We start from the raw sequence: 21337 nt of genomic DNA on the forward strand, positions 1-21337 counted from the left end.
ACATATGCATGTTATTGCTGGTAATGTTTAACATTAAAGTTCACAAGCTTTAATTTCTGGATTCCCTTTTACTATAAATCCCCATTGTTTTGTGTTCTTTCAGGCTTGGGGTTGGTCCATTAATTTTATTAAGTAATAAATAATAATTCTTATTTCATAAATTGATTATTTCAAACATGCAAGCACCTCTACCCTTATACTCACTAGAGAAGTAGATTTATATATATGCTAATGTTGTATTGTTATTATTTTCAGCAGCACGGTGGTGTCGTCATTCGAAGACAAGCTGATGGGCAATCCTGTGGGCTGGCTGCAGGAGCTGTGCATGTCGCGCTTTTGGCCACCGCCCTCGTACCACGCGGAGAACGACGACAATGTTAACAGACGTGAGTTTCTCTCGTTACTAATATCAGCCCGTTGCTTCGCTCGCGTGACACCCGTATAATTGGACGTTGTCTATGTGCCGATCTAGGCTTAAATCAGTATCTAGATATGACCTGTTAGGTTTGGTCGACAGACTAGAGTGATTTAATATGCAATAACATCACATTTAAAAATTTTTCACAAAAAGCTGTTTGTTTATAAAATTGCTAGAATTATTGTATTTTTTTTTTATTCTACAACCAGTTATTATATTGCAATCCTAGGTCTACCTCACGAGCGGCAGTTCACAATAGTGTGCACTCTATTGAAGAGACGCGAAGTAGGCACCGGCAAGGCTAAGAAGCTGGCCAAGAGACAAGCTGCATACAAGATGTGGCAGGCGCTGCAAGACAACCCTCCGGAATCCTTCCAGCCTGAAGAAGAGGTGGTTTCTCCTTGCATTTATATTTTGTTGTATTCCCAAGCTGCATGAGGTTGGGATACAAATTGTCATTAGAAAGATGAAGATTTGCATTCATAATGTAAAGGCAATCTATGGAAAATAGCATATATATAAATATCTTATTGGAATGAATAAAAAATTGAAAAAAGGTGGGATTAAAATAATAGGATCATAATATTTCAAATTAAATTGGTTCAGTATGTATATGATTTAATGTGGAAAATGGAACATGCTTCTGTACTGTCAACCAATTAACAATGTGTAATGAAATTGTTACATTATTTTGCTAACGCAAAATACTTTTTAGTGTAAGTGAAGGCACGTCCCCTAGTTCATTGATCGATTTTCTTTATGGACAAGTTGGTGATCAGCCTTCTGTGTCCTGCCAGACCGAGACATTTTTTTTGTGCGTCCCCTCCGGGATTCGAACCCAGGACCCCTCAGTTCTACGCGTTAACCACTGTACCAACGAGGCGGTAAATTATACTTTTTTGGAGGGATTCAATCAAAACTGTCGGATTTATATAGGAATGACATATTTTTACTCAAACAGACATTGGATGACATTACTGGTACACTTATTATTATTGCTAGTACATAGCTGCTGCCAGCAGAACATAGTTTTCTTCTGGAACATCTGAAGTAACCTTCATACTGTGCTTCAGCTTATGCTTAGATTAGGCAAAATATGAATTTCAATTTTATGGATATGCAGCATTTCTTTTTTCTCATTGTTAAATAGTCCTTATTTTTTGAGTATTTTTATAAATATCCACACTTGTGTATATTTTACTAATATTTTCATTCATTATATTCTGTCAAGAGTAAGCACATTGTTTACATGAATCAATGCATCATGAATTTCATACACGTGGTTTGATATCACATCTCTTTGATTAATACATAATTTCCCGTCTACTCAAATGTACCAGCAAAATCCTATTTCCCTGTACATTTTAAAAACCTGGAGGGGTTGCCATGTCGTCTTAAAGCAGGACTAATTCCAGTTTGATGACCTAATTTACAAAAACTCTTTAATGTTTTCATACTGGATTTAGTGATGCAATCACAGTCAACCCCTGCACTACAGAAATTCTTACAGTAATTGGTCACTTTAGAAAAACTCGCCAAAGCTTCATACGGCGGCCATGATCGCTAAGTGGCTCTTTTGTTTCTGAAAGATTAGCACTTGGCCAGGTGTTTTACTATCTTTCGGTCGGCGCCTGCTTCGAGCATCGATATGGACAGAAGGGTCACTTTTAATAAATGGGGGTAGTTTTGAATAATCGGCATATATTGTGACAGCGCTATTTATGTTTTGCTAGCATTTTCCTTATGTTTAATATCCTATGCAGATAGGTAGACTGATATCTTTCAGAGTTAAAAGTCAAATAATAGATTAATGCTTATAACTTAACACAACCTGCAATTTTCTTTGTTGTCTATTCAGATTTATTCACACTCCAAATACCTACCTCGTTGCAGTCAATAATCTCAATTAGGATGTGTGCTTTTAAACTTCAACTATAATAAAACAGGAAAATACTCCACCACTGCTAGCAAAACGTACCCGCAAAGTTCTCCGACTATGCCATTCAACTGGTATCAGTTCACGAAATGTATTCAAAATTGGTCAGCCGTATGATTGTTGTAATTGGTGTTATTTTCTAGGGCGGTGTCGCGGCCCGATATGCCGACTTGAAAGATAGTAAAATATCAACATTGACCACGAGTCACAGCCACAAGGTGTCGCAGTTTCACAAACACCTCAAACAGTCTGTCGGGCCCAACCTGGCCAAGTTGCAGGTACGGACGCATTACATATTATTTGCATGGTTGTTGTGATCGCATGCTCTGTCGCACACACGTTTTGTTTTCAGATAACGCGAAAGCTTTATAGGTAGGTTTTGTGTGTACAACTATGTCTGTGTAAAGCAAACACAATTAATTGATAGTGATGAATAAATAAATTGATCTTTTAACAAGGAGTCTTGCACATACGCGCTTCTCTCTTAATAATGAAAATAGGCAGTATAGATTTATAAAAATAATATTACTTAAGCTAGATGCAAACACACAGATAGTATGTTATGTTTCGAATTTTTGGTATTTTGGATTTATGATATAGATTTTGTTGTCTTTCACTCATACAGGCATTTCACAAAATCCTTCCGCATTTCAGGTGACACCACTGAACAACAAAGACTTCAACTTTGTCAAGTTCCTGCAAGAGATCGCTTCGGAACAATCTTTTGAGGTCACTTATGTGGATATTGAGGAGAAATCAATGACGGGTCGGTGCCAGTGTCTCGTGCAGTTGTCCACTCTGCCAGTAGCGGTGTGCTACGGCTCTGGACTAACGAGCAAGGACGCACAGTCTTCGGCAGCGCAAAACGCCCTCGAGTATCTAAAAATCATGACCAAAAAGTGAATAGCCTCGACATCTCGCGACATCTATAACGCCCGGTGACCGTCTATCCAATATGACAAATTTGTTATACGTAAAATATATGGCCACTAACACATCACACTATTTACATATAAAAAATGGGTTGTGCGTATAGAAGCCACTCGGGGCTGGCTCGATGTCGCGTGGATTAGAGTCCACTTAACACCACTCTTGGCATTTGCCAAAGCGCTTCGGGCTATGCTGTATAACTGGCATATTTGCAGTGTTACCATTAAAGAGTACTCTGTTTTGTTAACCCTTGTTGTTTATTTATGTTTTTTTTAATGATGAAAATATATTTATAAATCGCATAATAAGACGAGCTTTAAGTTTTCTGTTACTAAAATTTTAGAGTAAAAATTTTACTTTTCTTGAAAGACATAATGATTTTGTAAGTGTGAAGTTTATTCATGATTGAGAATTTGGTTACTGTCCTAGGTAAGTTATATATCAATTCATAATTTTCTATACTGAGAATATTCTATATTTCTCAAGTTTATTATTTATTTTTTTTTACAATTTTATTTTTTTGTACGTTATTGATATAAGTGAAGAATTCCTGAGTTCTTTGAATTTTATGTTGTGTAAAGGAATATGACATGATCGATATTCTTTTAAACATTCTCTCCAACTCGACTGCGAATGTGCGAGAGTACACAGCATAGCCCGTACACTTAAGGAACAAAGTATGGAGTGGTCATATAATAAATACAAGCTATACTTTGCATAGAATTAGTGTAATTTTCCCAGCGTGGAAATTACTAAAAAAAATAAAAAAGTAAAAAAAAAAAATAAAAAATAATATAAAATAACAAAAAAGTGTGTATTATAACTTTCCAGTTTAATATTCAGCATAATTTAGGCATGTTTTGCATTAATATTGAATTGAAATCATTACCTACTTATCAAAATCATTAGCTTTAATATATAATATTATAATAAAATGATAGATTTTTCATGTAATTTATTTAAACTTATTTGTTTCGTCTGGTGTGTTGAGATTTTTCTAACATGCTGAGCATTAAACGGAAAAATATTCTCAGCTGGTAATGTCTTGTTGACGAACTGTCCGAACCTTTGCTTTATTTTTGATTTTTAATATCCCTATTTATTTTAATCAATGAATTCCCCAGAAATATATGATCAAGCATTTAAATTAAGTTTAACACCATAGTTACAGTTATAGTTGTTATTTACTCGAAATCTTAAACGAGCAAGGGTTGGGTCTTGCGCGAGATGGATTATGTAACGAGGCAGGATTGAAATTAAAATGAATTTTACCAATAATTGTGTAAATTTTGTTTTTATACATGATGGTAAACTTTGCATGGAGGCTGAGAACTATGTGTTTGAGTGAATATAATATCACTGGAAATAACGGATGTGGAGCTAGGAGATCCCTTGCCTGTGAAAATGGGCATTATTTTAATGCAAAGTATAGAGGTTGTAACATTTTCTATCAGTACAGAGCCGTCGTGACTCGCCGACTGAAGGCTACGATGGTTCTGCACACCGAGTTTCTTTTAAATTGAATGGTGTGAGTTCAACCTGCCCCTAAATTGGTCGCACTGTTCAACTTAGAAAAGACTAATTTGAATAAAGGAATGGAGTTTCAACCAAGACCTACTAAATAAAACTATAATGTCCGACCATCGAGACATCGGAGTTCACGTATTATAATTTATGTTTAGTTAGTCTTGGTTTTACTATTTATATCGATAAACTGTTGTAATTGTAGAAAATAATGTCACTGTCACTGACGTAGAAACTTACACTGTACATTTCACTTGCATAGATCTAAAAACTTGTAAAAGATGATACATTGTGAAAATGTGAAAATAAACGTTTTCTTTGTTTTGCTAGTATTGAATTTGCTAATAACTACAATAAAATTGGTGTTGCTTATAATTTTTGTTTTATTTTTAATAATTATAATGTCTGTCATGTCTAACCCATACATATAAAAAGGAACCGTAAAAATCATGCAAGTATTTATTTATTTAATTTATTATTTAGAAGTTTTGTACATCAGCTACGCAAAGTTTAACATCCGAGTAATTTTTTGTAATGAGTTTTAAGCTCAAAAAATGTACTTATAGCTTCGCTAAAATCATACACGAAAATGAAGTTTTTATAGCTTATGTTTCATTGTGGTAGCGTTTGGAGCTACGCTGCCAAAATAAATCTCAGTCGTTTTTTACTCGACCTGACTTCAAATGCTTTTATATCGTCATAAAACAACAAGGAATAAATCATTAACCATCTCTAAATTTATTAAATAGTTCTGGCATGATTGAGTAATGAATAGGCTGCAAACATCAAAATTTTCACCTTTATAATTTTGTAGGTATCATTTTTTACTTACAATCTTTCGTAATTACACGAAACACTGGATGACAATTACTCTTGGAAAATAATTTAAACATTACATCTGCGTTTGAATAAAATAATCTAAATATGTATAACGGTTCAGGCGTTTCAACGTACACAGACACAGAACATTATCTAGACTTAAAAAAATAATATAAAATAAGAGGTTCTCAATTCAACTGAATATTTTTTTTGATTTTGTTACCTCTCACGAATGGTTTAAACGATTTTGGCGCTATTTTAAGAAATTAAACCCTCTCTGTGGTCCATTTTAAAATTGGTCTAATTCTGAGAATTGAAGTTTTTTTGTGGAAAAATAATTATTGTCATTTATTACACATAATGTGTAAAAGAGTATATTGAGTATCAGATATGGCAACAGGACATTTCTGTGCTTATTTTCCTGAGATATAAAAGAAATTGAAAGACAAAAAAAGTTTATTTGGCTATATTTTTTTACAATCAATGCTACATCACTACCATATCACACTCTTTTCTTCAACTTTAAATCACTGTTTCTTGTAAACTTAAACCGATTTAATTTTTCGTGTCGCTGGCTAGAGTTCTGTCTAAGCACACCCCAAGGTGAGTTGTTCGAATATTGATAAGGCTTAAAGGGAACGGAATCTGTATCTTCTTCCGTTGAAAGATTCCAAGATTCAACTTCCTTTGGCGGAATAATATCCATGACTTCATCGGCTTGGTCATGTTCATAATTTTCTGTGGCGAATATATTTAAGTTTTCTTCATCCGTTGAATTCATAAAATTAAACTCCATGTCACTGTAATTAGTATTATTATCGTTTGTCCGTGAATACGCAATATCATCACAAAATTCTGGCGGGGGTGGTATCACTTCTGTTTCGTTTTGAAGAGATTCCAGCAACATTTTTGGATTGAGTATTGCTTCACTCAAATTTAAATTATTTTCATCGTCATCAATATCTATTTCTGTATAAGGAGAATATTTAATATCATCATTCAATTCTTTCAGATCGCAATTAAATTCGGGTGTCTCTGGTTCATCTCGAACTAATGTGATTTCCTCCTTGTAAGGTTCAATCTCGATAGATTGGTTTATTTCTTTGACTTTAGTATGGATATCTATATTTGTAAACTTTTTAGCGTCAGTGATAATTGAAGACAATGATTCAGGTAGCGGCATGTTAATTTTATTTAAATCACTTATTTTGTATTGCTTTTGTGGTTTTATTAAAGGTTTTTTAGATTCTGTATCGAAGTGGCCATTATTGTCTTCGTTTAATTTTACAACTGGCGATAGATTATTTTTCCTAAAAAAAAAAACAAACAAAAATTATAAATGCTATAAAAATATATAGATGAGCTTCCTTTAATTTTATATTGTCTTTGATGTTCGAACAACTGTATATTGTATAGGTGACAGTTTGTTTTTGAGTTTTTATATTCAATATAGAAGTATGAGAGTAAAATTAATTTAAAACTTATTATGTAACTATTAGCATACCTTAAATCAATAATATTTTTATATTTTAGCAAAATATCATTAACATTTATTTTATCATTATTCGTCTTTGAGTCTTCGACACTATCGCTGAGAATATTTTTAATGTCATATTGTAATTGAGGCAACGCGATTTCCTCATGTACAATTTGTTGGTTTTCGTCATTCATTTCAAATTTTTGGCTTTGCTTCGGTGAAATAATTTCGGTTATTACTATTTTCGAAGCATTGGAATCTAAGCTAGGACTTGTGTTTTTCCTATTTTGGTAATTATCATTCAGAGTTTTTATTTCAGTAACATTTAAATCTACTTTAAGTTGGCTTATTATTTGAATGCGGCATTCCGGTAGTATCTTGGTACAAGTGTTAATATTAGAAGTGCTGTAGGAAAACTTTTTGATGTACTGCTCAAATTTGTTGTCATTAGTATAAAAATGTGTTTTACGTTTACAACTATCATCATGTTCTAAATTTGTAATATCGTTATGCATTGTTGCCGTTGTGTTTTCGGATGATAGTTCCGATATAAGGGGGTTATTGTTCTTGTTATGTTCGTTCTTTATAGCGATGGATTTACTCCCACAAGATACCTCGTGTAATTCATCTCTTTGCTGTATAAGTGTAGTTAAAGGAATTAAGCTATTGTTTGGGATGGCATAGTTTAGATCGGGATTCGACTTTCTTGTTGCATTTAAAGATTTTAATTTATTCGATGAAAATTCACAAATGTCTTTGATTCTGTTTGTATCTGAATGTTTGTTGATAAAACTAGGACTCTCAAAAGTTGACTTTAGCGAATCAAGATTTATTTCATGAGTTTTACTTAAGCTCTCTTGAAAGTTTAAGTTTTCTATGTTTCTATTCAGTAATAAATTCTGCGATAAGCATGAACCACCATTATGTTCGGACTGTTTACCATGATGAATTATAATATCAGCAGCTGAATTATCAACTTGATTGGCAATATTTAATACATCTTCACGGACTATGTTGGGCGAAGGAGAATCTGCATTTTTTAAAATTGGACTGCTCAAGAGTTCAATTACGTTATTTGCGTTTGTCTGCTTTTTCAGTTGGGCTTTTTTTAGGAACTCATTAATATTGTCTCGGATAGTACCCGTGAAACCGCTATCGCTTATTTTATCACGCTTTTCCGAAGTGTTTTCACTTGGGGATTTGTTTTGTTTTTCTATTAAATCTATAAAACAAAAGTTAGTTTTTTTAACTCTATGTTTATTTTTACTTATATCTTGCGATTCTCGACATAGTTTTGATGATTTGTTTATTCGTATATTATTGGAACCATTCGATAAGCCTCTTATTTTTTCTGTTGGTTTGATTTGAATTTCATGTTGGATGACTTTATTATTAGCTGTGACCTGTTTTATCTCTCCTTCAATTTCATTCAGAATGTTATTTATTTCTGTATCATCAATGTAATCTTCTTCATCTGATATTTCAACAATAACATTCTGATGAGGTGTTTGTTCTATAATAGGCAGCGACGTTATTGTTTCAATACTATTGTTACCTGTTTTTTTAAGATCCGATAAAATTTTGTTTGAAAGTTCTTTTGTTTCGTTTAAATTCCTTGATATATTTTCAGAAGTTAACACTAATGATTCCTTCAAATGTTTAAACTGCTTTATTATGTTTGAGTCTCGTTTTATTTTTTCTTTTGATAGAACGATATGTGTATCATTTTTACGTTTACGGTCTTTTGAGGTCTCTTCAACACAGACTTCATTTTCTACTACTTGACTTTTATCTATCTTTAAATTATTTTTTGTATGTGAACATGTAGGCAATTCGCTAAACACGTATTCGCAGTGATCGTCAATGCCAACTAAAACAAATATGAAAAGTTGAATATGAAATACGTTTAATAATTCACTTCTGATTATTATCGTCGTACCAAAATTTGAACTGATGCAATGTGCCATAACTTTATGCTCGTTATTTTGCTTCCTGGTAACATCGCACGTGATACATCCATCGTAAAGGTTTATTAAATCTGTATCTCTGAAACATATTGCTATAATTAAGACAATTACGCAGTATGTAACAAACAAGGTTAGTATACATTAAATTTACCATGTATGTGTGGATAGAGGATTTGAACATGCAAGTAAATTTGAGGGTAAACATTTAAAGTTCAGGGATTATTAATAAACAAATTACTGTACATTCCACGAAGATGCCAATACCTTTTTTAATTTAATAATGCAACTTACTTAAAAGATGACATGTGTAACAAGTTGTTTTCCGAGTCCCCGACAATTAAATAAAATTTATGCGTATCTCCAGCTGTCAGTTGCTCTATATTTTCTGACAAAAAAGCATGATTCAATAATTGCAATTCGATGCGAATTGAGTGTTCGTTGATGGGCTTTATATTGAGGCTGTATTTTGGTAATAGGCTGATTTGTTTTCGGAGTATATTACCCGCTGGCGGGCCTTTGTTCATTATCTGCGTATTTCCAAATTTTTATTCTTCATAATTTGTAACATAATTTAAATACATAAACAAAAACCAGAAAGTTCATAAATACAGTTGAAAATAAAAAATCACAATACGTAATGGATAATAAAGTTATAATATTCGATTTTATCATACTAGCCGCCTGCCGGTTGTAGCTTTCTAACTTAAATCGGTGGTTTTTAGTGAAATCCTATCACACAAATTTCCTCTTTATAATATCATAATTGACAATAAATTGCATTTGATTTTTTCCAGAGACAGAAATAGTTTTCGTACATCCAAGGATTCTTAAGATATTAAATTAAGTCCTTGCATTTTTCGAAATTATCATAAACGCATCTGGGTATAAAAGCTGCGACTTGTTTAATAAAAAAGGCGGTGTCACTTTTTGCCTACAATGTTTCTCAACAAATAAAGAAATAAATATAATTGAAGGATCTGTTTGCAATGACATGATAATTACAATTATATAAATATTTAAATATTACAATTATTTTTATGAAAAAGCTTAGCCGCCTTCAAACTGTTAGAACAACCGATAGACCAAATTAAAACAAGACTACATGTGAGGAACCAGCTTTTAAATAAAAAAAGTTTATAAAAATCAGTTCACCCAGTAAAAAGTTATAAGGTAAGCCAATAACAGTCAGGGATCACATACCTACCAATAGTTGAAGAATTTCTTAAACTCATCAAGTAAATCCTAAGAATAAGACGTTCAAACAAACTCTCATCATTCCAGTCAGTACCAGTTTTTTGCCCACGGCCTCGCCCGCGTAGTTAAGGAAAATCCGCATAGTTCTCGTTCCCGTGGGGTTCCCGGGATAAAACCTATCCCATGTCCTTCCTTAGATCTTAAGCTATCTTGATACCGAGTTTCATCCCAATCAGTTCAGTGCTTTAGGCGTGAAGAAGGGACAGACAGACTTAATTTCGCATTTATGATATTAGGAGACATAGTGCGAATTGGAAGCGGTAGCTACAATAGTTTTGTCAGTTTGTTTTTGAAACAAGAATATGGCGATCCATTTTAAGAGGATTTTCATTGAGTTACTTAGTTACAATAATATAAACTGAGGATTTTGTTATTAATAAATATTTTTTATATTCAGTGTTTAGTGCTCAATATAGGTACAAATACCATTCTTGGACCATTAACTCTTGGCCAATTCTGAATATTTAAAAGTTATGCAAACAATATACCTTACTTAATTGGAGGTTTTTGCGATTCGCAATAATGGTTAGCGATAGATTAATGCTAACCGAGTAAATATACAATACTGCTATACGTGATATGCGTGTTCATCTATAACAACCCTGACCGTTAAATAGCTTGCTGTCGTTAAATAATGATTGACGATACTTTAACGAAGGCGCAATTATGTAGTTTTATATTTTTTTGTCTAAATGTCAAAGGCGATAATAATTGTAGATAATAGCAATGGGTGTATTGACTGATATTAACAAATATTAAGGTATTGATTTTGATGGACGACCGACATTTATATGATTTTTATGATGGAGATAACTTAAAATTTTTTTCTTTCTGAGTTATATGGGCTTTCTGTGTAGTTTTTACGTTTAATATTTCAGCTATGTTAGAAGCTAGTAATTAAGCTTTCCCAAATATCATAATTTATTGATAGGATACCTATTAATAAATTAATAAATAAATATCAGCATAATTTTTTCATTTCAACATTTTCATTCAAATATTTGATATTGAAAAAAAAAACTAATTACAATTACTTTTTAAATATATGTTTAGGTATGAGCTTACCCTTTCTAAGTCTCTTGGATGGCTTTCTTCAAGCAGCATAAAATTTACCTTAAAAAAATTTACGTTAATGAAAACATACACAATATTATGCTTTTTACACATTGGGACACATTGGGAAAGTAATATAGATAAAAAAAAGGATATAGATTAGTTATTTGAAATAAAAAACCATCCCATCTCATCTCATCTCATCAAATGTGTAAAATTGTGTGCTGATTAATAACTATCATATTAGATGGATATGTTTCAAAATTCCCTTAATCTTTACCTTTCCAGCTGACGCGAGTAACGAACTAAAAGTGGGTCCGATGCCTCTGAGTTGTTTGCTTAGGAATGGCGAATTCTCCCACAGGTGGGCCGATATACACTTGGCAAGCACTAAGGCATTTAGTACCGCGGTATAGTTCTTAGGATTCGTGCTCATTAACTTTGTATTAGTTACGTATGCTACTAGACCTGAAAAATACCGGTTTTGGGAACTGTGGGAACACTTGTATTGGTTTAGCGGACGAATTTTATGATGTAATTGCTGCCTTTTTCTCATGACTGTCGCTCGCAATAAGAATATAAATTGGATTTTGTATTGTTATTTTGTTTTGCTTGAATGTATATATCACTTATTGCATTTTTTATGGTTTTTAATGTATTTCAATATACGAGATATTAAGGTAAAGTTCAAAATAATGACATATGAAATCAATGAAAAATAATAATAAAGTATTAATTAGAAAAAATCAGTACATTTACAAACTCGATCGGCTATTCTCATAATTTTCATAGCTTCTTGGTTTAATGACGGCTCTGGGATCGGTAGGCAACCAAGGACAGCTTGAATAATACTGTGAATTCAATTTAATATATTTCATTATATAAATTAAATGGTTTAATAAAGATTCCTAAAAAAAGTACGTGTCTAATGTACCTATAGGTACCTACTTAGATGTAAAACAGCATGTCTAGAGAAAAGCAAATTGTTAAAACAAAAGTAGAATTAGAATGTGTATCAAAGTAGAAAAACTATATAAGAAACAGTTTAGAAGCAAAATTCAACTATAAATATATTGAATTTATTGAAGTATACGAAATTAATTTGTGCGACTAACTCTTGCGGGAAGATAGCTCACATAATATATACAATATATATATTTATTTAAAGCGCACAGGCTAACCTATTAATATGAATGAATATAGATGAATATAGATAATATTAATGATTTATCATTTGTTTTAACAAATAAATAATCATGTCGTTATTATACTACCGACAGCTACATTTTATATTCATAAGCAGAAATCATACCATTAAATAGTCCCTTTTGCAAGCATTTTCATTAAAACAACAACAATTTTTTTTAATTAATAATTTTAAACGCTGAGCAAATTTACAATATCTCTGACTACTGCCCTTGGCCTACACTAATAACGGTTATATTTCGTACGTAAAAAATCTAGACATTGCGAAACGTGTTTGAAAATTGTTAGCGTTGATAACCGCGGTATTTTACTAGTTTATTGTGTGTGCCTTTGTGCCGTATCTTTAATCTTTATACGAAAATCTTTTATTTTAAAACTGTCACTCGCGGATTCTTCCACGCCCAGAAGACTTGATTCATTCTGGGTTAACGGTATACTGTTCTGATGATGTGATAATACAGCTTTTATTTTTGAGTTCGCGATAATACACTTGAACTCATTTTCTACTGTTAAAATCTGAGAACTGCATTCTAGATATTAAGTTTTATGTAGAGATACCAATATGAAAAATACTACTTGTATCATAGTATCTATTCTATCAAAGTTAAAACTAATATAAGAAAATTTTCTATTCTATTGTACCTAAAAAGCAAAAAGTGATGATTTGTTGAAAATATAATAAAATATTTTAATGAACGCTCGTTTTACAACAAAGAAATAAATTGTTACGTATAATATTGCTAAAAGCATTGCAAATAACACCTATTGCGATATCTTCCAGGCTAACAAGTAAACTGTCAACAAACAAGTAAACAGGCTAACAAAAACTAGCTTCATCAGACCATAGGTACTTACCAGTACAATTTCATTTGTCGGCTATTAATTTTGCCCTTCATAGGAAAGCGTATTGTAGCAGCTGAATTATTTCTATTAAGAGAATTTAAGCAGCGTCTCTCGTCAACCCTCAGGTGCATATCAGAAAGTTCGTGACTCTCACACACCAGCCATAGAAGACGTTCTAGAGATTCTGTACCGTCTATCTATGAATAGTGAATATAATATTTATACTAATTTTATAAAGCTGAAGAGTTTTCTTAGCAAACCAAGTACCTAATCTTCAGTTAAGTGTTGGATAGTCCATTTATCGTGGAATGCTTAAGGCTACAAAATATCACGCTACGATCTATTGATCTTCGCTATAATTCTATTCTTTCTAATGTGACGGTGATATTAGATGTATGAATGGGATTGTTTGTGTGTTAAGAGACTAAATCAATGTATAATGAATGTTTAAAATATTTTATATGGATAAATATTAAAAAATATATCTCATGATTTGAGATCAAGTGTTGCGTATGATAAATCTGTGAAATATATATTACTTTCATAATAGTTTTCATAGTTCCAAGATCGATGTAATAAACGGACATAAGTCGGCCAGCTTCCGTTGATACTATGCAACTAGCTTCATCCATAGTTATGAGACCTGCAGAAGCTAAGCCGTTCATCGCTTTCACGCAAAGCTCTGAAACATTATTGAAAAGTCTATTTCTGTCACTTTTTATTTAGCCTTATAGAATGGGAATATATCATTATTAAGCTTTGGAGTAAGTAAGAACAATCTTACGGGTTGTTAAATTATATGTATAAATGTAAGCAATCTGTTCACTGAAAAGTATTTTTTTTTAAACTCATGATATAACAGCAGTAACGGCACTGAGACTAATTGAAGAGTTGTGTAAACTATCGATACTTAGATAATATGTTTTAAACTACACACTGATACTATATTGACTTTTTTATGGATGCTTTAAATGTTAAATTTTAATTTTTTTAATGCTTTAGTTATTTATAGGAATACAAGAAGTAATTTTAAATAAGTTTACTGTATGCATTTATAACGCATGTTATACGTTTATACATACATTCCATGGATATTTGTTTGTTTGAGTAAATCATTAAATGATATAATTGTTTGCAAAATAGGCATCATTAACATTTGGTGTTAATTCCACGAAGACGGACCTTATTAAGACTGTTCACGGTGCCATCCATGCGATAGATATGGCGTGATATTTGCGATCCTAACATGAACTCATTACGCACTATGACCTTTAACCTGGTAAAGGGAATATCGACAGGTGTTCGTGGATGTAATTTATAAGCGTATTGCGGTTAACAATGTATATCATACGCCAATCATACAAGCGTTAATTCTAGGCTAGATATATAGATGGTCCTGAGGCACTGAGGTATATTTGTCATTTAGATTTATATAGTGAATGTTGAAAAATGATAGGAGTAGCGGATATGTTTTTCTAATGTTTGAGAATGATTTGATAACTAATTAAACTATTTTGTAAGAACTCAAATCTGCTGGCTGTTATATCTACGTATCATAAAAAAAAACAACTGAATAAGTAGTCGTCGCTCTTCATATACTATTTATTCTTTTATTGTTTCTACATAGGTTGCTAGAAATTTCAAAAGTTTGGTGACAGGACAGCGCCGCATTGGGATAATTTAAGCGGTGATGTCACCAGTCACCACAAATTATATAACGCGGTTAGAACACCGCCCTTATCTTATGTATTACATCAGCGACAAGCTTGCTACAAGTTCACTATGTGATCGTATGTGCAAGGCGCATCCATCACGTTCCGGAACTATTTACTTAGCGAGGTCATAAAGTCTCATCTTCGTAATTGCCTACTTTTAATTATTATACATATCCTTATCTGTATCGAAAGGAAACCGTTTCAGATAATCTAACCATAAATCATAAGCAATTGTCATTTTTCATAGAGATGTTATTTTTATAAGCGGTAATTGCTGGTTTTCATTAGCAATCCATTACTCAGATTGAAATAATTAAATGATCCAATTACTATGACTTCTTCGTTATTAGCAATAACTAACAGATAATTATTTTATATATTATAATTTTAAATGTATTTAATGCGATAAGTAGACTTATTACATATATATTCGTATAATGGAATACTGCTATATGATAATAATGAGTTGTTAAGTATAGAAACAAGGGTTATCATTATTAAAACATATTTATTAATATTAACCAAAAGGAAATTAGCTCAATACAACGATATATTGAATTAATTTCCGTTTGGTTTAGAAGTCCATTGGAAATAAATAGGAAGGCAAGTTCATAAATTATAAATAAATGTTTATGTACATCTGAAACAAAGGGTAAAGACCCATTAATTTTGATCCTTCAAAGATAAATTTGAGGCATCGAGTCCGATCAAAGAAATATAACTACTTAAATAAATTTTGACCGGTGCTTAGTTAAGATTATGTAGTTTTATTATTAGGAAATAATAATGCAAATATTTAAGTTGCCATTGGGAAGTTGAGTATTATTATCAAGAATCTCTAAAGGATGCAAAAAAAGAAATGTCAAATGGGACCGTAATTAATCGAAAAAATAAACCTTTAAAAACCTTCGTCAAAATGTTTCCAACGGCGAATATGGGATCATTTATATTAAATACTACAACGAATTGGTATTTTGTCCCTACTTAAGTTATAAAGTCTTTGCGTTTTTTAAATTATTGTTTAAGATATATTTTGTCACAGATATGACATGTTATAAACTTTTTAACAATAATTTATGGCAATATTAAAAGCAGCAGGAAACTTTGCGTCCTAACGTTTAAGTGTTATTTTTAATGGAGGTTTAAGTATTTAATTCTTTACTTCTGGTGTGTTTAAAAGTTTATAAGAATTAAACGCATTTTTTAAGTAGAGTACTAGTTACCACACATACAAAGCAATCCAAATAAAATTTATCATAGAAAACAATGCTAGAAATCTACAAAAATCTAAGACATTTTTTTAAGAAACCGTATCAAAAATACGGACTTTAATTTAATTTGATAGGATAAAATCGATTGCTTAAAAATTGTAATGTAAACTTTTTATTCATGCGAGAGATTCCATTCTCGAGCCTTATCGAAGACAAACGTGCTTTAAAGATTCCCTAAACTGTCCTGATAACATTTCCAAAAATAATCGAAGTTAAAATACGTAGTTGATGTTTTTATTATATTAAAGAATGGAAAAGTAAACAGAATAGCTGTTCAAATTTTTATTTTCATGGTCGATGTAATCGAATTCATTCTCAGAATGATTGATTTACATAATCTAACCGCAATATATTTGAGGGCATATATTTAGGTTAACAACAGTTGAATAATGCACATTGCACATTGATCAACAGATTAAGTACCTACTCATTTGATTAACCGACGTGTAAATTGTTGATTAAATAAAATAGATTTTATTTTTTATTCATATTTTTCCATAGAAATAACATGTAGATATTTGGTAACAATTCCTGAAGGTCAAAAAGAATAGAAATTGTGGAATACTGTGGAAAAATTTCCTCATTCTTTAAAACTATCAAAAAGTCGATATATTGAAGTTTTGGGCTTTGGGTGTGAGGTTTTTTAAAAATTAATGTCGTATAAATCTAAAAAAATTTATAAGCTAAACAAAAAAATTAAGAGAAATAATTTACAATATATAGTACTAATAAATGTGAACATACCTTCAATTTTCTTCGAAATCAGCTGTTGAGAGGCGTTCGTTGGAAGTCCTAAATACCTCCTCGGGTCCCGCGCGGCTCGAACGCTCAGAAACGTAGAGTTAACCCACTGTACACATTGGGCTACATCCGTGACTGTACCTAGTGCTGCCTCGCTGTTTAGGTTTTCAGCTAAACGTTTGTGAAGGTAGCTTTGGAGAGGATCACTACCACCGACTAGGGATTGGTAGCGCGCCTAGTGGGAAATTACAAATCGTTTTTGAGTAGGTATAGATACACATATCCATTAGATGTTAGTTAGTAGTTAAATTAATTAATAAATTATATAACACTTTTTGTGGACACCAAAAAAACGAAAAATGTATTGTAACTTACAAAAATATCTTAACCACAGGTAAATGCAACTCTATAAGCAGTCAAATAATCAGTGCGATCTTAAATTCAAGTATTTTTCGTTTTTTTTTTATATATATTAGCCATTACCTTATGATAAACCAATAATAAGCATTATTATTACAGCTCCAATATTATGTTTACATAATACTTTTTAGTATATTGTGGTTATTCACTTTTTTAGGTTGTCACATCACATTTAGGTGTCAAATATTTATATGCAATCTACGACAATTTCATTTTCTACAATTATTTTGTAATATTCATTAATCATGGGGTTAAGTAAAGAAGAAAAGAAAGCAAAGAAGGAAGCCAAGCGATTGGAGAAATTGAGAGCAGAAGCTGAAGCTCGTAAAAAAATTAAGCGCCAAGAGCTGAATAGGGAAATGGCAGCTCAAGCACGCAAAAGAGGTGAACTTGATGCAACCTGGCGGGAAACGATGTTGAAAATAAAGGAACCTGTTTTTCGGCAAGATATACAAGTTATGTGGCATATTTTTGAGAGAGTCTTCGACAAAAAAGATCATTTAATTAACTACACCATGAAACTGATGGACGTAGCTGATGATCAGTTTCAAAGGACCGTAGCTAGCTTCTGTGATACAATTGATGCAATGATTAATAAATTTCTTTCTGAAATGGAATCTCTATCTAAAGAAAATGACATCAGAACAAAGAAACTTCTTAAGTCGGGTGAAGAAGATGCAGCTCGTATTATGACAGATCATGACGCAGCAGAAACGCATTTACAATTGTTAATATACCACGGTCACACTACAGCCGACTCTGAAGCTTGGACTAAAAGAGGGGAAAACTTAGTGAAAGAAGATGAAGAACGCAGCAAGTATGCAAACGAACGGGAAAACCTGCGTTCGTTTCTGGAAAACATATATAATAATACTTGGGAAGAATATAAAGCTGTTTTAAAAGCATATGTTACAGAAACGGCCGATAATCAAAAAAAAGTTCGGAAATTACGTCGTAAAGAGAACTTAATGGCTGATATAATTGCCTCTCAAGCAAAGAGAATAGCCAACAATGATAATGTTCTCAAACGACTTCGTTCAGAACTATCAGCTTATGAGTCAGGTACAAAACAGGCTGTATTTAGAGATCGCCGAGATCGCCATCGTGCAGCCTGTTTTCGTTTGAAGCAAGGATTGGTAAATGGCTGCGCTTTAGATGCTCGACAATTAGCCACATTAGTAAAAGCATCAGACGACGCTGTCGAATGGCTGACAGCATCTCATAAAAAAGGTGAAAAAATATTACGATTAGCATCACTTTGCCGTAAATTTGAAACGCAACGTGAGAAAGTACTTCCTTTCGGTTCAACTCTACCTACATCTCCTACTGATACTAAACCAAATACGAAGCGACTACATTCAGAGGATTCTCTAGTTGTAAACGCTATATCTTCCACTTGCGGACTTACACGTTTATGGCAAAGAGTTGCTAAAGCAGAACTCTCAAGACGGGCTCTGTTACGCGAAAAAATGTTGCTTGAAGAAGAAAATGCAATGATAATGAGAAAAATTAAAGAGTATCAAGATAATAAATTTATGCCAAGAATTCAGACGTGCATTTGTACTAAAAGTAAAAGTGGCCCATTGTCGCATCCAACACCTGTAGATGGTGTTGTAGAGGCTACAAAATATGAAAAATATCAGCGTCAAATGAAAAGAAATGTTTAGTGTCTCATATAAATAATTTAAATATTAATTTATTGATATTAAAAATTCGATGTATTGCTATTTCTTTATTGTCAACGAGATCTATCTAACCTTATAGTATACAAAGAAATAATTGTGATTTTTTTTGTTGTTTTTACCTAACTTACACTTAACTTGCTTAAAGGATATTAAAATTCTTTTAGCACGAGAATACTACATCCTCATAGTAATATTACTTTATACATATATAATTAAGCTATCGGTCCGCTCCGGCCTCACCCCTACGACCATATCTGCACGACCCCTATGTACATTGTACAATGTACAATGTACATATGGTCGTGTTACAAATCGGTTCCTTAAATAAGCGCACTCAAAACAAACAATGCTTCAGCTTCGGAGTATTATTATACATTTTCATTTTTTGTTAAAATATTGTCACTGGCGAAGTTGGGAAAAATGGCTGATCCCCTATAGCCATTAAATATCATACAAAAGTGAAAAACCAGAAATCAAAACCATACAAAATCTTAGGCGATTCGTCTGTAGAAACAACAGTATCAGTTTTACGCTCCTCTTAAAAGAGTAATATCGAAGCAGAGTTGTACCCATTTCCGAATAAACACTTTATATCTTCGTCGCATCAAGGTGGCAACTCGCGTGAGTGTCGCATGTTGCAATAACATACAACCTGCACAAGGCGCAAACGATGTCACTTTGACCTTACCTACTTAGAACTGTGGGATTCAGAGATGAAAAAAATATCGTTTACCCGCACCATGCAACCCTGTTCTTCCTAATGGAATTTAAATAAACTAAACAAACGAAAAGGGTTTCTTATTTCAAATTAGCATAAACCTTCTCAGGTAGATAGAGGTTTTGCAAGTATTTGAAAAAGTAACAATAAAATATAGCTTTTTAGGGTAAGTGAAGAAATACAGCTGTAAGTATGTCCTTTTTTCAAAAATACACACCAATTTATTACACGGTAAAGAAGCAAAGCTATTGCAGTGATTATAAATTTTTTAATTTACAACAGGTGTTTGGAGAGCTGTCAGAATGAAGAAAAAACCTTATAAATTATACAGTTATGATTAATTTTTATTACGTTAATGATGATTCATTGTTCTACGTAGTAATATATACACATAAGTAAATTTTTATTTTTACAAAACTATAACTAAAATTTTAAACCAAAACATAGCTTCGTTTACAAAGCATTTATAAATTACGAAATTTTATTTTGTAGTCGTTGACGAACTGCAAATGACACTTCACACTAATATTATAAATATACTAATTTTACAAGATTTGTGCGTTTGTATGTTCGTTGAAACTACTGAACGGATTTTGATGAAATCTGGTATACAGACAGCTGACTTGGGTGATGGGATATATATGGTTTATCCCGGCTACAAGCTCCCTTGTGGTGAGACAGGAATCTCGATATCCGGGCGGAGGCGGAACGAGCGTCTAGTATTAAATAACGAAACACATATGCAAATAACGAAGAACATTGATAAGTTTTACAAATACCTACTTTAAGAAATAAATTCCCTTTACATTATAATCAATATCAATGCTATTAAGTCACGATTTATCACGGCTTTGATGACATGTTGAGTGTCAATTGGATTCGAGACAATAAAATTACCGACTATCAGTATTGTATTTCAGGCTTTTGTAATTTTATACTACGATATTCTGTTGATTGAAACACATTAAGTTAATATTCTGCTTTATAAAATAGAAAAAAAAAACACATTTAAACATTACATATTGTACGTCGTATTATAAAAAAATTATAATTAACTCGAAGAATTTACTTAAAGTCGGTAAAATCGAGTCAATAGTTATTTCAGTCTTCCTAATCACTATTCTTAAATAAAGGATTAATTTTACTTTAAAGAAAATTGCCTCAGTCATAACATTTACAACCGAAACTGCTTGCAATGTTTTCAATAAATATATAATTTAATTAATAGGTATTCCCCAAAGATCACATTATGCACTCTGTAATGGTCTAATGCATTATTGTTTGAAGCCCATCACGAACGTAAATAGAGATAGAGTCTATTATTAAATTTTGATGAACTGTAAATATAAGAAACACATAT

The 21337-nt window shown here is 32.1% G+C and overlaps 3 protein-coding genes across 6 annotated transcripts in view; 1 reads left to right on the forward strand and 2 right to left on the reverse strand.

The window, feature by feature from the left end:
- The window catches only part of LOC119830867 (interferon-inducible double-stranded RNA-dependent protein kinase activator A homolog), a 9454-nt gene extending 4271 nt beyond the window's left edge, over positions 1-5183 (forward strand). The window contains exons 5-8 of one of the 4 annotated variants that reach the window (XM_038354039.1): positions 256-386; positions 648-808; positions 2498-2632; positions 3009-5183. In XM_038354039.1, the coding sequence (XP_038209967.1) occupies positions 256-386; positions 648-808; positions 2498-2632; positions 3009-3257 (676 nt within the window). In that variant the 3' untranslated portion in view covers positions 3258-5183. The remainder of the gene's footprint in view (positions 1-255; positions 387-647; positions 809-2497; positions 2633-3008) is intronic. The other 3 variants (XM_038354040.1, XM_038354041.1, XM_038354042.1) reach the window with 3 other exon arrangements.
- A 924-nt stretch (positions 5184-6107) lies between these two features.
- LOC119830868 lies at positions 6108-6922 on the reverse strand. The gene has a single exon (XM_038354043.1). The coding sequence runs from the start codon at positions 6808-6810 to the stop codon at positions 6130-6132; it is 681 nt and encodes a 226-aa protein (XP_038209971.1). The 5' UTR covers positions 6811-6922; the 3' UTR covers positions 6108-6129.
- A 6-nt stretch (positions 6923-6928) lies between these two features.
- Positions 6929-21337, reverse strand: part of LOC119830936 (probable ATP-dependent DNA helicase HFM1) — a 32334-nt gene continuing 17925 nt past the window's right edge. Inside the window, exons 13-23 of the mRNA XM_038354127.1 lie at positions 17158-17389; positions 13967-14109; positions 13440-13624; positions 12132-12229; positions 11659-11846; positions 11391-11438; positions 9363-9598; positions 9044-9150; positions 8372-8974; positions 7176-8134; positions 6929-6937 (exon numbers count right to left, since the gene is read on the reverse strand). Of these exons, the coding sequence (XP_038210055.1) occupies positions 6929-6937; positions 7176-8134; positions 8372-8974; positions 9044-9150; positions 9363-9598; positions 11391-11438; positions 11659-11846; positions 12132-12229; positions 13440-13624; positions 13967-14109; positions 17158-17389 (2808 nt within the window). The remainder of the gene's footprint in view (positions 6938-7175; positions 8135-8371; positions 8975-9043; positions 9151-9362; positions 9599-11390; positions 11439-11658; positions 11847-12131; positions 12230-13439; positions 13625-13966; positions 14110-17157; positions 17390-21337) is intronic.

Source organism: Zerene cesonia, chromosome 12 (genome assembly GCF_012273895.1).
Source record: "Zerene cesonia ecotype Mississippi chromosome 12, Zerene_cesonia_1.1, whole genome shotgun sequence".
In the NCBI taxonomy this organism is placed as follows: domain Eukaryota; kingdom Metazoa; phylum Arthropoda; class Insecta; order Lepidoptera; family Pieridae; genus Zerene; species Zerene cesonia.

What these genes read in the sequence shown, in the direction of transcription:
- LOC119830868 (XM_038354043.1), bottom strand. Translation starts at nt 6,810, where the DNA reads ATGCCGCTACCTGAATCATTGTCTTCAATTATCACTGACGCTAAAAAG.